This window comes from Gavia stellata, chromosome 13, assembly GCF_030936135.1.
Source record: "Gavia stellata isolate bGavSte3 chromosome 13, bGavSte3.hap2, whole genome shotgun sequence".
NCBI classification, from domain to species: domain Eukaryota; kingdom Metazoa; phylum Chordata; class Aves; order Gaviiformes; family Gaviidae; genus Gavia; species Gavia stellata.
The window spans coordinates 1,601,135-1,617,761 of NC_082606.1; the positions used below are offsets into that span (position 1 = coordinate 1,601,135).

At 52.9% G+C, this 16,627-nt stretch overlaps 1 protein-coding gene across 1 annotated transcript; it reads right to left on the reverse strand.

Moving 5' to 3' along the window:
* Positions 1–94: 94 nt before the first annotated feature.
* SNX1 (sorting nexin 1) lies at positions 95–16,562 on the reverse strand. The gene is made up of 15 exons (XM_059823676.1): positions 16,416–16,562; positions 11,838–11,940; positions 10,776–10,912; positions 9,404–9,470; positions 8,185–8,228; positions 7,025–7,166; positions 6,449–6,527; positions 5,635–5,710; positions 4,460–4,573; positions 4,212–4,305; positions 3,391–3,596; positions 1,783–1,926; positions 1,311–1,391; positions 774–845; positions 95–487 (listed from the first exon to the last, which is right to left on the reverse strand). Exons 1-15 carry the CDS (start codon positions 16,560–16,562, stop codon positions 437–439), a joined length of 1,557 nt encoding a protein of 518 aa, XP_059679659.1. The 3' UTR covers positions 95–436.
* Between the last annotated feature and the right edge of the window lie 65 nt (positions 16,563–16,627).

Consider the following 16,627-nt stretch of genomic DNA (forward strand, 5'->3'; position numbering starts at 1 on the left):
CAAGGCAGGAGGCTCCGCTGCCTCCCTCGGCACCCGCAGGATGCGGCCGTTACCCCACCCCAGCCCACGAACAGACGGAGCCTGTTTGCCCTGATAGAAGTTTTATTACAGAATTTTAATGGCACTGCAGGAGTAAGATAGTCATTAGAGCCCTAAAACCCAGCCTGAAAAATATACATTTTACATATATCGTTAACCCCCTGCTGCAGGTCTGGTCTTAAAGCAGGAAACTAGTTTCTCTTCAGTAAGAAAATATATGTCGCTAAATGAAAAATATACAGTTAGAAGAGTTACTGGCTTGCAAGCTGCTTGTCTGGGGGTTAAACCTTTACCAGCTCCAGAGTGTTTAACTAGGGTTCGTTCATGTGTAAAAGAGGAAGAGGTACAGTGTATAAAAAAAAGGCAAAGTTCAGGTACACTCGTTGGCTCGATCCAATTAAGAAATGGCCTTGGCTTCGGGTAGGAATGCTTCCCAGTACTTCACCAGCTGCGGAGAGGAGAGAAGGAGAGAGTCAGGAGCCCGCGGGCACTTTGCCGCCACAGTTTGAGCCCAGAGTGGGTTGAGAAGCATTTGGGGGGGGCAGAAGCCCCTCCACCATAGCACAGCTCCCCCCAAAAGGCATCAAGGGGGACGCAATGCTTCTATTTCACCCCTCCCCACACCTGGGGAGCAGGACGCACCCACAGTGGGGGTTCACGCTTGGAAGGGGGGCGTGAGCTCACACCGCTGAGCTTTGAGAGGTAAAACCATGGGACAGGCTGGGGCTACTCACCTGTTGCTGTGAGTTTAGTAATGTCTCAAGGTATTTAGTGACGTGGTTTCTGAAGTCCTTGGATTTCTCTTTCTGCAAGAGACGGGTGCAGGAGTGAGTACAAGGCTGAACGAACCACCAAAACCTTTTTGGTGGGGGGAAGGGGAAACCGCCAGGATTTTCCTGTTCCTTCTGGGGCTCCGTCGGACGATCTCAGCTGCCCACATGAAGCAACCAGCATGAGATGCTGAGGATGAAGCTCACCTCTGTCCACGGCCTGATGGCACAGAGGATCTTTGCCCACCCACCTTCATTTTAATGGATACGCTTCTCTGCGTAGGAGCCCTCCAATGGAGCCCACAAGACATCAGCTCTGCCCAAGGCAGCGATGCCCCAACTCACACGTGTCTGGATTTACAAATATTGCTAACCGCTGTACCGGGAGCGGGGTCAGGAGCCGAGGTGACCCTTGGCTAGCCCAGGCTGGTGTTCCCAGCCAAGGCACATCAAGGCCAACCAGCTGGAGGGCTGCATGCCGAGGGCTGGGCCAAAACATACCTCGAACCGTATCACTTCCTTGCGGATGACAGCAGAAATCCGTTCAAAGTCCCTTTCGTACTGTGTCACACGCGACTCCCACTGCAGAGAGAGGAAGCGTGCTGTTTCCAGGGGAGGGGAGGTGAAGAAGCTCTCACTCCCCTCCGCCAGCAGTTTCATAGCCACAACTGTTCGCACGAGAGGTGCTGCCGGAGCAAAGCCCGGCATTTCTGGTCCTCGCCGCCACAGCGAGCTGCATCCCCTGCTTGCTGCAAGCTCAGCAAGGAAGCCACGGGAGGTGGGACCACGAGCAGCCCCTCCTGCAGCTTCTGTGGCTTCCTGCAGGGCTTGCTCAAGGCTGGCTTATCCCTTGATGCAAGCTTGGCAATAGATACCCGTCCTTTCAGCTCAAAAGGTCCCCTTCTTACTGCTCAGCGGCAGAGCACAGAGGGAAGGAGCTGAGCAGAGACCCCAGCAACTCCTCACCCCCTACCTCGGAGATCTCCTCTTTGGCCTGCTGCAGCTTGTCGGGTTTGTTGGCCCAGAGCAGCCTGGCCTCCATCTCCCTCTTCTTCTGCAACATGGTCTGGGCGTCCTGCCACCGCTGCCAGGTCTTCATGCGCTGGTCAAAGGCTCCCTGAAAGGAAGGAGCAGAGACTGAGCTCTGCTCTGCCGCCACACCAGTAGCAGCAGGCAGCTTCAAGGAGCTCTGCAGACAGTGACAACCACGCCTTTGGCAAGGGGGACGTCACCTAACAGCAGAGCCGCTTCATCAGTCAGGTCCTGAACCCATCTCAGCATAACCAAAGCTGAGCCAGAACATGGACTTGCTCTGCTAGCGAAGGAGCCCGGGTGCAACATCAACCAAGTCATGCTTCAGGAGCAGCTTTGAGACCTTCCACCATACAGGGTTGGCAGCAGAGGATTTGCCCACCTGCTCTAGGGTTTGGCAGGAGAGAGTCATTGGAAAAGCTCCAGCTACGCACGTAGTTCAGCACAAGTCTGGACAGGCCTGAGACCACCTACTGAACTGGCAGCATCCCAAACGTGACGTCTAGCCCGTCCCCAAGCTCTGCTGCCTGCCTGTTTCAGTCCTGCCATCGAGAGCAGCCAGTGCAAGGAGCCACTCTTGCCTGTCCCGCACTGGATCTCCACCATGAGCTCCCGCAGACCAAAGTGCTCACAGCTCCTACTGACCACACAGCGTCTGCAAGCTGCTGCTGCAGCGTATCTGCCAGGAGGGTGGATGATTTTAGCAGGCCTGCAAATCACCTGCCCAAGCAAGGAAAACCCATTAGACTTCTGAACGCATCCAGCCAGATCGTGGGGGAAGAGCTAGAAAAGCAGAAAGTGGTGTCCGATAGCCTGGTCAGAAGGACAGCGCAGCCAAGAGACAGGTAATGCCTGAGGCAACACTAGGTCTCCTTACCAGAACATCACAGATAAGTCTTATTACTTTCAGCACTATCAGAGGTCCTGGTCCTGCTCTGGAGCACCCATCACACCTCCCAGTACAGACCAGCAGACCAAGGAGGCTTGTGCCTACTCATCAGGCTGCATTCTGGCCTCTGTAGCATCCAGAAACAACTGCTCAGAGACAGGACAAGTTTGGGGCAGGAAAGAGTCAGCCTGCCAGACTTGCAGCTCACTTGGGACTTGTTTCTTTCAGCCTCCAGGAAGGAGGCCTGTGCACCAGGCAGGCTGCGTGGGCTTGAAGACTCAAGCTCTTCCCCAGTAGGCGCTCGGCAGATCTATCTGCAACACCCAGGCCACCGTTTACCAGCTCGCAGCCTCCGCAGTAGCTGCAGCCTTCACCTCTGGAAGGGTTGAGGGCCACTTATGAGCCATGAACTTGTTCCACACCCACCCTGGAGAACAACAGCCCAGCCAGGCCTCACCTACCCCACTTTTCCAATCTAACCACTCCAACATGTGCACAACTGGACAAGCAGCAAGTCTTGCCATCTGCCTGGAGAGATCAGTGGCACACCATGCCTTGTGCTTGCATTTAGAAGACCAGCTACCTCCTGGCACACCTAAGCCTAAAATCGGTGCTAGGACTAGCAGCATAGCCTAGAGCTTGCCCCAAAGGAGTGCTTACCCTTACAACTGAGAGGAGGCGGATGTAGTCTCCCAGGAGCTCAGCCAGGAGGAAGAAGTCATTGTTAGCCTGTTCCTGGTGCAGCTGTTCAATCTTCTCTTCCACCTCAGCCAGCTGGGACAGCGCCCGGGACAGGGCTGTGTTGTCCTCCGAGCTCCCCAGCATGGCCAGACTCTTTGCAAACTGGGCCGTATTCAACGCTAGCTCTAGTGAACGGAATAAGAGAGTCAACCGATGGGCCTCGGTTACACCGGGTGTTCTGCAAGTAAAGCCCCAGCCTAGAGTTCAGCTCAAGGAGCTGCTTTTCTGTAGCCCCAGGAGACGTCAGCTGGAAGAGCCAGCGCTGTCTCGGTCAGAGCTGGCAGCTTCTGCAGCACAGCGGGGAGGAGGGCTAGGCAACTCCAGCCAGGGAGGAGAAGGAAAGCAGCAGAATGGGAGGACAGGCACAGCTTTGCAGAAGTCAGCCAAAACATGCAGAGGAAGAAAAACCATCCCTGCTCCCTGCCAGAGGACAGCTCGGAATTAGTAATAAAGATCAGCTCCGCTCAGGTTTGCTACAGCAGCCTTCATCCTGCCGGACGCTGGTTCACTTCAAGACCATCATCCTAAGCTTGTAGGGCTGGACAGAAGTGGGATTACGGTTTCACTTCTGGTCTCCCATGATGAAGAGACCTAGAGTCCTTTATAGTAAGGAAGCACTGCCGTATCTTCTCAGAAGCACCTCCTAGGACACCTGCGCGCTGGTGACCTCCAGTCAGACACCGCACAAGGCTCAACTGTTACAGGTCAAGCTACAGAGCAAGCGGTACCAAGCTTGTTACCTTTCCTGTGGTTCACTAGCGTTTCGACGACAGCATGCAACTTCCGTAGCCGCTGGTCCTCGCACTCCACCTCCTGCAGCTTCTCCTCGAACCACTGAAATGGGTAAACCCAGAGCTGATTCCCCACAGAGGGCACTGCTGCAAAGCTGTGGAGCCTTCCTTGCATCTCACACCCAAAGCTTGAGCTGGGGAGAGCATGCAGCTCCGGAGCAAGGACAAGGACAGCCCAGAGGTGTCCAAATACTTACTATGTCCGATTCATTCATCTTGATGGTCATTTTACTGACAGCATCCGTAGCTTTGTTGAACATCTTCAGTATTCCTGCTCCACTCAGGGTCTGGGTGCCTACTGCTCTTGGTAGCTATGAAGAAATAGAAAAAAAGTTTGCTTCGCCAGGAGATAAAAGCAGCTTGGCAAGCAGCCACCACAGTGGCATCACTCTCCCATGCGGGTCCCCTGACAGCAGGGTTTCTGGCTCACAGCTATTGCAAAGGATTAGCCAGACACCGCCCAAGCAGTGGCATAGCCTGTACGGCATTTCAAATAACGGGACTGGAATGGTTTTCAAACGTAGGGGGAGTTCCTAAACCTTACACTGTATCTGCGTCTGCCTGTTCTACTTGGCCAAGGTTACAGACATCCGTAGGAACCAGCCGCGCTACTTGAACCCCTGAACTGAGGGCTGCCCAAGCTGCCACAGGTCACGCAGGCACGTAGACGCGCTTCGGAGCATCTCTCCAAAAGCCAACAGCAGTTTGCATTGCTGGGGGACACTAGAGTAGAGCAGTGCCTTGATGCTGGGGAATACTCCACACCATCCACAATTATTTTCCAGACAGAGCTGCATCTGCTCCGCAGCAAAGTGAGGTGTTTCCATGATATCTGCTCCTACGTCAGAGCTCGCCAGCACAGCATTAGGGATGGAATCACCCAGGCTAGGGTTTCCCCAGGGCTCAGCCTCTTTAAGAGTCTGACTTCTCCACATAAGGTGTGCAGTTGGGCATGGTCACACCCTCCTTAGAGGAGCAGGGACTACATCGGCCACAGCATTCAGTGCAGAGCCAGCGCTCCCTTAACATCTGAGCATCAGGCCAAGCCAGCCCAGGACCCCCCCCCCACCTCCAAACAGCAGGCTACACTTCCATCATGGATTTCGGAGAACAAAGACTACCCGTGCTCTCAACGTGTGCCTCCACCATGATGTATGCAAGCTAGGCCAGAGCTCTTTACGAGTGTACAGTGCTTAGACAAGCACTGACACACAGAAGAAAGTTCTTTTCTCATCATCACTGGTTAAGAGCTCTTAAAGGGTTCTGCTGCTTCCCACTGAGCTTTGAAGCGTCATGCCTCGTTAACTGCTTGTGTACCATTTCCTTCTGCACTTCCAAGGCACTTGTAGCTATGTTATTCCACACTACTGACCTCCTCCTTTTCCAAGAACTCCCTGACGTCTGGGTCCTGCAGCATTGTTGGATGGCTGACCACTCTCCGTAGGTACCTGCAGAGAGGAATGCACCAAGAGTTACTTCGGTTGTAGCAAACCTGTCTCGGTGAGCCGCAACACGCTTGTTATTTATTCTGAAATGGCAGTTCGGTAGCTAGAAGTCAGGCCCAACAAGCTGTTCTCATTCACCCACCAAGAGTCCTACCTCCCTGTGCACCCTAGTGAGACTAGCCTGCAAGACCAGACCTGCCAGACCTTTGATTAATACTTGCTACAGCAAGAAAGTTACTTGATACGCCAAGTGATTTAGCATTACATCTTTAACAATGATGCTTAACGGATCTTTCAGAGGCTGAAGCTGGAGGGGCATCAGCATCCCGGTGCTAACTACAACAATCGACACAGGTGGCAGAGCAAAGGCCACCTGTGGCTCTATAGTTAGGGTGCAAGTTAGACAGAGATCGAGTTGTTTCTCACCCGATCTGCACTGTTTGTACCATTACTTAACAGCCATATTTTGGGGCTCCTGAGACAGCTCAGTTTTCTCCCTGCCTTGTCAGCGGAGTCTGGCCAGATTTGGACCAAACACCAGCGGGGGCTTTTGAAGCAGGAGATTGTTTTACAGCATCAAGGCAACTCTCTGCAGTTGCAATTCTTCAGCAGCCTCCGGGTTTGCTGCAAACCTAGAAGCAGATGGCTTTTCTCATGTAGGGAGGAGAGTGCAGCCAGTCTGACCTTTCAGAGGTCCCTTGCTTGGTTCAGGCACAAGGGGATACCTGTTGGGGTCTGTACCTCTCTAAAGCAGCCCGTCTTTTTTCTAGGAACTCTGCAGAGGAGGAGTCTTCCTTCCCAACTTTCACTTTGGTCATTCCTAGCACAGAAGGAAGACGCAATTAATGAGCTGCTTCAAACTCAACATACAAGGTAGCGTGGTTCATTACAAAGTACAGACTATCAGGGTGACAGTAGAGGAGAGGCATTTTACAACAGGAATTAGACCTTGCATCAGCAAGAGCTACTTGGAAATTTAAAATCTGCTTATACCTAATGTCTAGCAGAAGTTGACATCAAAAAAAAAAAAGGCAAAGCAATGCCAGGCAAGACTGGAAGGGTTACAGGTCTGGACTCTAGGTCAAACAGATACAGAAGCATCTACAAACTCAAACAAGGCTTTAAATCCAGAGCTCCAAGTATGGAACCAGCAGAATTTTGTCTGTGCCACAGAACCCAGATTATTTTTCACACCTGCTTCCATGGCTGCTCTGCAGCTTCCCTCTCAGCTTTGAGGCTGCAGGCAGGCCTACCCTTCAGGCACAAAGCTCGCCATCAGAAGGACCAGCTCTAGTGCTCTGCACCTCCACCACTCACCTATGAGACTCTTCTCAGGCGGTGGAGGAACGATGAACCCATTTTGGGCATGCTTCTCCGACAACTTCTCATAGAGACCCAGAAAGTCACTGAACCTCCTTTTCACTGAAAACTGCTTGCTCCTGAACATTGGCATGCTCGTCTGGGGGGAAGAGACGAGACTCAGATCAGACTCACCCAGGGAAGCTTGCCCCTGCAGGCACAGCCTTGCTAGCTCTATCTGCTGTCACTTCTTGGGATGAAGTAGAACAGCCGGAGCTCTGCAAGATGGGAGGAATGAGTAGAGCAAGCTTCGGCCTAGGTTTTCGGCAACTTACCTCCTAACAGTTCTCCTTGGACCGAGCAGCGGTATTAATGCCACTAAGTAACAGAGCAGCTGTTACTGTGGCCACAGGTTGCTTGGTAAGCCCTGCCCATCGCCTAATCCCATCATCCCTGCTCCCCACAGGTACAGGGACCGCTGTCAAATCAGACTTTATCACCTCAAGACTACAGGGACCATCGGTGGCTTTTGACTGTGTTCGCAGAGCAGGAGTGGAGGCTAACAAGTCCCCCAGTCCCCCTCACACACCCCATCAGCTTCAGACCACAGGATTCCTGTAGTCCAGCAGTTGCTGCACAGACAGCTAGGAACAACTTTTTGCAGAGCTCAGAGCAGCACCCCAAGGCTCCAAGCAGGACAGCAGCTGCAGAAGGCTCCATTTCTTGCGACTAGCCCAGAAGAGCAGGTCCTGACATGAAACTAGCTATAGCAGCAGCTCCTTCAGCGAGAGCTGAGTTCAGGTCAGCTTAATTTGATGCTACCATCGGCACAGAACCATTAGCAACAGCCCCAGTGTCTGGGGCTCTCCCTAACAGACGCCACTCCTGCTGCTCACTCCAACGCTGAGCACTGATATCAGCCAGGACTGCAAAGAGGTAACTGGCTGAAAAAAAAAAAAAACGACAGCCTCCTTCCAAACAGGTTCAAAACCTATTTCTCAGCTAGGCTCATCCTTTGATCTGTAGGAGTGGATTATAACTCCTGAATCCATGTAACAAGGCATTCAGACCTCCTGTCTATTTAGGTCACCACTGGCTTGGCTAAGAGGACAGTCCAGCTGTCTTCAAGCGTAGAAAAATAATGGCACCCCCTCTCAGGAGCGACAAGTTAGACATACCTGTGTTGACACTTTGTAGGCTACATATGCATTCATGCCATCCCCTACGGAAAACAGAAACAAGGCATTAGTATCACAAGATCAGCACTTTCCACTACCACCGGAATGCAAAGCACAAGGCTCCTGTAATCTTCTGGCCTTTGCCTGCTTCAGCAGTTCCAATCTTTGATCTGACGCAGCCCCAAATCTCTGCACAGAACCGCAGGCAGCATCTCACTGCAGGACCCCCTGCCCCCTAGGCATTTCCCTGACCTGACTGCTTAGCCCTCTTTTTACTTCCTAAGGCAGCCAACACCGACAATCAGGCGCTTGTTACACCGACAGCATTTGGGCTGACTCCACGCATCTGCTCAGCACGCAACAATTCGGTGGCTGTACAGCACATGAAGCAGTCTATTCAGAGGATGCAAGTCAGACGGTCCCTGGCTGCGTGTGGTTGGATTCCAAAACATCACAGGCAGTTTTCTCCAGCTAACACACAAATCCCCTTGTTTGGCAAAGGGAGGGTTTTTACCTGGTAGTTCAACTGAAGGGCATCCTGCGATTTACAAGTCAGTGCACCTCCCAGCTCCAGAGATCACAAGCCATAGAGTGAGAACAAGCTGCCACGCGTGACGCTGCTCCCACCAGCTGTGATCAGATGTTACCTGCGTTCTCTGTACCCCAGGGACTGCCACATAGCTAGCCAAGTTCCTCTGACCCCCACTTTCAACAGAGAGAAACCCTCTTGCTTCTCATTTTGAAGCCAGAGCTGCTTCCCTGACAAGCACAGATGCTAGGGAAGGTGGCAGAGCATGGAATAATACACTCAGTTTTAGGTTAAGGCAGTTTTGCCTGCCACCTGCACACAGGACAGTGCTGCCTGGAGGTCAATAAAACTGGTCACCACAGTTCCAGACACCAAGCTCTGCTGCTGCAAGCATCATGTTACCCCTCCCAAAAAATCCAGTCCTGGCTCCCTGCCTTTGAGGTCCCCGGCTTTCCAGAACTTGCTTCTGCCTTGCTCATTTACCACCTAGGCATTTTGCTTTGTTTAGCTTCGTTTCCTCTAGATGTTGGAAGAAGTCTTGGAGAAGTTATTCTAGGATCAAGTTTGCACTTGCAGAGACAGCTCAAAATCTGGAGCTGTGGCACGTGGAAGCGATAGCTACATTTGGTTCCACTGCCAAGCCTAGCTTGTCTGTGCTTCACCGTGCAGCAGGACAGGACATTAACTCACCAACTTTCTCTGGATCACTCACTCCTACAGTCAGCTCAAATTTGTCCTCCTGTTCCTCTTCTTCCAGCTGTTTGGAGGAAGCACACAAGGACAGCAAGTTAAAACAAGAAAGCCAGGCTTCAATCCACCCCAAACCATGAAGTCCCATACATTACGGGGAGCTTGTCACACTGTCAAGGCATCTTTGGCACTTCAGTCTGGCCAAGGCCATTCTATAAAGCCCTTGAGCTTCTCACTTTTGTCCAGGCTACATGTTCCAAGGATCCCAAACTGGATTTGTCTTTACCACACTGCTGTTGTCACAGACTGATGTACAAACTGCTCAGCCCCAAGGTGAAACTCTGCAGAATCCAGCCTCAGCTCTGTGCAAGACAGTTCCCTTTGGGCTCTTTTACATCATGATTTCAGTTCCCATCCAACACAGTGCAAGATACCGAACCTATGCAGAAGGTAAGTTGTACTGTGTAGACACAAGGGGATGGAGAGCCAGGATAGCAACCATCAGACCCAGTCTGAATGGGTCTTTCCATCATACCCTGCTTTGCGAAAGGCTGGTGGGCAGCTATACCAGCAGCACTGGCTCCGACAGACCACGGAGGCTCCAGGCTTGCTTAGCAAGCATTGCAGTGCCTCGTTAGTGGAATGGTGTTAAAGGACTGGCTGAAGCAGAGCTGAGACTTGCCTCAAACAGCCTTTGGTCTACAAGCCTGAAGGTGACAGCTTATCGGTTCACTGATCAGCTCAGCACCCTGTCTGCATTGCTCCTTCACTTAAGCCAGACTGAAGCCAACCTGAGACACTACTCCTGATGGCACTGCAGAGTCAGCCCTCATGAGCTCAGGGGTGCTTGGGGCGGAAAAGGAGCACCTTACTTGTCTCCAAAATAGTTTCAATCTCTCTACAGGAGAAAACCCAGATTTAGGCCAAGTACCACCTGATTAACTGGGCTTGGCAACCAGACTACAAGTTCCACTTAAGGACGCTGCGCTCTCATGTCACCCAGGAGATTGTTTCTTTTAAAAACACGCACAAGAACAGCTACACCACTTGCCTCGTCTGCGGCAATACATGGTGTTAGAGCTCCAAGTCACAGCTCAGGCCCTCAGGACCAGATCAGCTGCTTGCTATTTCGGCTTTGGAAGCAGTCTGCACCACCACACAAGGAAGAATGCCGTCAGGCTGACCTGAACCCCACTTCAGCAGTATCAGTCTCAGACTAATGGCCTGAGATACAAGCCAGGGCATCCAATATGCCAATTACATTAATTGCATCATTTAAGATGCATGTTTACAACTAAGCAAACAGACAGGTTCCTGCCAATTACAGTCCCAAACCAGCGGGGCAAGTGGGAAAGCTCAGAGCAATTCTCACCTCCTCATAGCTCTTTGGAGGGTTTCTAGAAGAAGAGCTTGCAGCTACTTCTAATGAGGGGGCAGGATTGGATGCTTTGGCCAGTTCCTTCTTCTGGTTGTTTTGCGTGCTGTCTAGAGACAACTCTACAGTGGCATCTGTCAAGAGAAGTTTGCAAGGGTCAGCCTCTCTACTTTGGGTTTCTGGAAAGGTAATTTCAATATTGTGAGAGGTTCATGGGATCTAGGGAGTAACAATAGTCTTAATGAGCAAAAAAAAAAAAAAATCCATAGGGAGGACACCTGTAAGCACTGGGAAGAGCACAACTTAATGCATCTGCACTGCAGTAAGAGCATTTGATCAATCCTGCTGGGGAACATTAAGTTAATCCAATGAACTTCTTATTCTAGAAGGAGCCAGGCATCACCTCCTTGCTGTGTGCTAGAGAAGCTGCACACCAGAACGGCTAAAGCCAAGCTGGATTTTTACACTGCACGTAGGCCAGCCTGGAAAGCAGGCTCCTTCCCCGTACACTTCACCCAGAGGAAGTAAAAATTTCCAACTGTTAGCAGGTGTCTCCAGAATTGACTCTCAGATGGCTCTGCCAGAGGTGTGCCACCATGCCAGGGCTGGGGAAGGTCTGACCTTCCTCGTTTTCCCCTGCTGAGGGGAGTTATGTTTCCTGTTCCTTGGGAACAGCCACATCTCTACTAGAGATGCTTTCTCCACCTGCATGGAGGGAGGAGAAGGTAAAGAACAAAAGCCTTTTAACTCCAGGAGGACACTCACCACCTTACAGTTTAAGGCAACAAAACTAAAGCGAACCCCATTTTAATCCTCTTCAGCTTCCAAACAGTTAATCCTGCCGCATGATTATGCTGGAGACCTGGAGGAAGCTACTCCAACCTTCCCCAAAACACCACCAGACCTTAGTGCTTCCAGAACAGACTGGAACACGAGTTTGAGATAAGGACCTGTGACAGTCCAGAAATATCCATGACCTCCATGTTATGCATAAAAGCAGATGACTCCAGGCTTACAGTTCAGAAAGCCCCAGCAAACACCCAGTAGATATAGACTCACCTGCAAATAAGTCCTGATCATCTTGCTCTACACGAACGCCATTCTCTTTGGAGGTGCTGCTGACAGGGAGAAGAGATTCCCTTTTCAGTGCTATGGGCTTGCTCTGCAAGAGAATTAAAAGCATATAAACGAGAAGTTATTTCCACTGAGGCTGGAGGACCAAACAGATCACCTTCCTAGCCGCTGCCACACAGAGTCACTACTATGAATTTTGTGCGAGCACAGTGGCTAAAGGACATCACAGACCGCTTCCCTTCCACCCACCCTTGAGCGTTACGATCTCTGCCAGCAAGGCTGTACCGTGGCATCTGAGTTGTTAAGGACATCGAGTGTCACATGAAACTTCAGAGCCAGTTTTGACCCTGATTTTTTGCAGAATGGGAGCAGCTAGCAGGTCACTAGGACATGGCAGCCCACAGGCCAAGCATCACAGTCCTTCAGCTACAGGTGTCAGGAGCAGTAGGCAGTCAAGTACACGCAAGTGCTCCTGTTCACAACACCCATAACACACCCGGCCACGCCATTTCCAGGTAGTGACTTGCACACCAGCACTAATGCCGCATCAAAGCAGGTGGGCAGCACTAGGGAGCCTCATGTGCTTAACCGTAGTGAGCCGAGCACGCTGCAAACAGGAGATCCCTTGGGAAAGCCAAGTTGCTGCTGCTGGTGGCAGAGACCCGCGGCGGTTTGCTTGCCTGAAGACAAGATGCCCGGGACTGTGGGAGCTTTGTCAGCAGCTTAACTTGTGCTAGCAGTTCAACCGCTACCACGAGCCGAGCTGCCCTTCCCCAGAGGGCTGATTAGAGCCCGTGTGAAGGCAGCCAGGCCATGCTTTAATGCAGCAGCTCACTTCCACTTCCAAGTGGTGCCAGAGGAGCTCACGGATTCCGCTGCCCCAGCACCGCTGGAAGCCAACTTTCATGGAGCTGCACCATCCCCTCCTACAACACCCCTCACAGCAGAGACAAGGCTGCCACGGCAGGACTCAAGCCGGGCACGGCTCTTGGTGTTTTGCAAAGCAATGCTGAGAGAGTCTTGCACACCACGCTTTGCAACCCAAAGCTCATGCTCCCCACTTACAGCTTGGCCAGGACAAGCCAGCCCCAGGGCCAGGACTTACAACACAGCTGATCCTGCCACGGCAAACAGCTCCCAGGGCACACAGCTTCACTGGGGGACTGTCCCAGCTACTGGGAACAGGCTTGGGGGCAAAGTGAAAGCCCACCCAAGAGCTTGTATGCCAATCAGTCCACCACATCAGAAGGAAGAGCTGTTTCGCATTCCTGCTGCAGGCAAGCGCTACGGACACCGGCCTCACAAATCATCCCTCATTTCGCAGGCAGACAAGCAAGTACAAGTTATTCCAAGCAAGAATCGGACAGCAAGCACTATTCTTTAACGTCTTAGCAGAGAACAGAACAGGTCTTTGACAGCCAGTAAATGGAGCACTATTAGCAGTAACTCCGAACCGACAGGCTCCTCAGCGCTTTCTTCAGCAAGGAAACATGATCAGTTCCCACTGCTCCTGAAGGAGTAAAGCAGTGCTAACGCAGCTCCTATTTGAGGTGGGCCCATGTCTTTGGGTACATAAAACATTAGTGTCATTTGATGGCGAGTCCTCCCGTATTTTAGGATATTTTCCTGGAGGAGAAAGCTGGGACCTCTCCCAGCTTGGATCAGAACAGTCATAGGCAGGAGCTACATTTGATAACGATGGAGAGTGGGGAGCAGAGACCCAAACTAAATATCCCACCCAGACCCACCCCCAGGTCCTCCGGACTGGCGCCCAAGCCAACAAGAGTGTTACCACCACAGCAACCTCCTCCAGCCAGCAGCCAAGCCAACAAGAGGGCTGCTAACACCACAGTGATCTATGTTAGGGACCTTTATAGCAGGTCTCATTCAGATCCTCTGCTTCTGCAGGAGCTCCTCAAGCTGGTAAAGAAACTCCACTCCACATGGATGAGGCAAGGTGTGCTCTGAAGTTTCCCTAATGAGTCTGCCAGGTTTCAAATGCAGAAAAGGACTATCTGCTTTTCTGCTGTGACTGGGTTCTCACTTTGCTTTAAATTTAGTTTCTAAGACTGTGAAAGTACCACACCCTGTTCCTACTTCTCCATCTGCTACTACAGAGGAGCCATGGCCTCTTGTATATCAGCCCATGACACAACACCCGCCATCTCAGAGACCTGATTTAGCGCACCCCAACCATCACGCGCACAGGGAGAAGCTCCTTAGGTCCCCCAGTGCAAGCCCAATTCCTACCACAGGGAAGCGGACCTCGGGTCAGAAAAGCCAGCACTTGAGGGCATCCCTAGAGAGGGCTGTGGTCACGCAGCAATCCGACCTTCATCAACAGACAGATGAGGTCCAACTCAGGTTATATTTGTGTCTGACCCAAGCGCTTCTTTGCTGGCTACTGTATGACAGCTAAGCACTGTCAAGCCACCCGAATGCCGGCAGCTGGGTGGATTTGCCTCACCAGCCCAACTCCCCTGCTTCACAGAAAATGTTTTGCTAAGGCTCAAGGGCAGACAGACAAGCAAAGCCACCGGGTCACACAGAAGAGCCAAATATTAGTTATGACAGTTGCTTCAACAACAACACTAAGCACCTGATAAGCTGCTTTAGCTTAACAGGCTCCAGTTTCAGCAAAGGGACCCTTTATTTGCATGAAAGGCCGTGGCAGTTGGCATTTGTCCGTTTTGGTAGGCTGCCTCTACCACAAAGCAACAAGCCACATACTGCATCTTCCAGTTCTTCAATGAAGAAAGGTCCTGAGAAGTTCAAGACCGTCACCATGCCCTGGTGCCAGCCAGAGGTACCAGCATCTTTCTCTTGCAAGGCCAGGGTTGCACTTTCCCCTGTTATGTTCAAAACATACAACTGCCTCTCCATTACGCCAGACCAATGTGACAGTTTCATCCTCACAAGCTCATGCAGGGCAGAATCTACGCACATCTCCCCAACTCTGCCTTGTTCCCTGCTGCTAAGCCACCAGCAGAAGACAGCCTGCTGATGAGCAAGCACGGCTCAAGGACACCAGGGCAGCATCAGGTCAGGAGCTTCATCAGAATTGGGGCAGAGACAGCTCCAGCTTTGTGCCACTGGCAGGAGAAGTTTGGCTGGGTCAGCTCCGTTCCCAGCAGCAGGCAGGTCTGTGTGTTCACGACCATGGTCTCCTGCTCGAGGCCTCCCCGTGCCCAGCCCAGAGAAAACATCAGGGCTGGAAACCTGCAAACAGGAGAAGGTTCCTGGAGAGCTTTCTGCCAGAGACACCAAGTCCTCCTGCCCTGCCAGCAGGAGCAGGCAGGCTGGAAAAAGCCTGGGTGGGGCAGGCAGAGGCCACGGTGTCATCCCTCGCAGGGGACGGTGTGACTGGTCTCAGCTCAGAGAGCTTAGGAAATCAACCCTATTACCTGCAGCATTCAAGCAACCAGCCTGCTAGAGGAGCCAGCTTCTGCAGCCCCTCTAGCAGAGATCCTCGCTCGGTGCAGATGCCAAACCCAAGAACCTAAGGCCAGCAGCTGGCTGGGGAGAGATTCAGCCTGGGAAAGCAGTGTTTTAATTCCCCTCCTGTCTGCTGGTCACTGTCTGGAGCAAGCACCAGTGCAGCTGGCCAAAGCCAGCAGGAGTTAACATCAACAGCCTTCAACGATCAGGGATTCACACACAGGAGACTACTCGAAACAAGAAAAGGTGCCAAAACCCTTCACCATTCACACCTCCACCTTTAGCAGGGAATTCATGCAGTAATACCCTGACCTGGTTTATTGAAGAGGTACCGCCAAACCTTCCTAGATCCTTCTGCAACCGACTGTGCTGGTACAAGGCAAAGGAAATCACCAAGGTGTTGGTCACCCTCATTACCATGAGCAGGGGACATGGGATGCCTGCCATCATCTCACCCCGCTGCACAGAGGGGTTCATCCCCCAATACCAGATGGAAGGCAGCAAGCACCACGCTTTTTTCAGCCCCCTCAGGAGTCACTCGGACCCTGATCTGGGGGGTACTGAGCAGCAGGCAGCTGCCCCCAGCACCATGCCCGAGCCATGCAGGAACATCTTCACACTGACGGGCTCCTTTGAGACGCTCGGATTCTGCAAGAATTGACAGGTTATAAGCCCGGGGAAACAGAGACTGGCCCGGCACAAACTGTTTCGCAGTCCTGCAGCCAAGGGAGCAGCCTGCTCCCCCGGGAACGGCTCCCTGACCCCCGGGCACCCCCCTGTTCCCCCAGGAACTGCTCCCTGAGCCCCGGGCACCCTCCTCCACAGCCACCCAAGGTGCTTGAGGTGCTCGCAGGGAGGGAGGAGACGCTGGGCTCCCTGCAGGCACAAGCACCCTGGGACATCACATCCCTCCCCTTTTATTTTGGAGGGTTTGGGAGTATCCCCCCCCCTTTTTGAACCAAACCCGGAGGCTGTCACGCCGCTGCCTGCAGGCACCGGGCCGTCCCTCAGAGAAGGGCCCACCTGCAGGCACCGCCGCGTCCAGCCCCGCAGTTCCTCCCTCACCGCCGCCCCGGGTCGGGCCTGCCCCCGGGGCGTTCCCCCCGCCCCGCGGCCCACACTCACGGTGCCCGTGAAGATGTCCTCGCCCTCCGTGTCGCTGTCGGCCGCCCCCGGCGCGTCGCTGTCGCCGCCGTGAGGGTCGGGGAAGGGCGGGGGGAGGCGCTCGGCGGGGGAGGGGGAGCGGGAGCCGCAGGCGCCTCCCGACGCCATGGCCGCTCTGCCGCCGCCGCCGCCGCTTCCGCCTGCGACAGCCGCGCCGGAAACCGCCGCCGCCG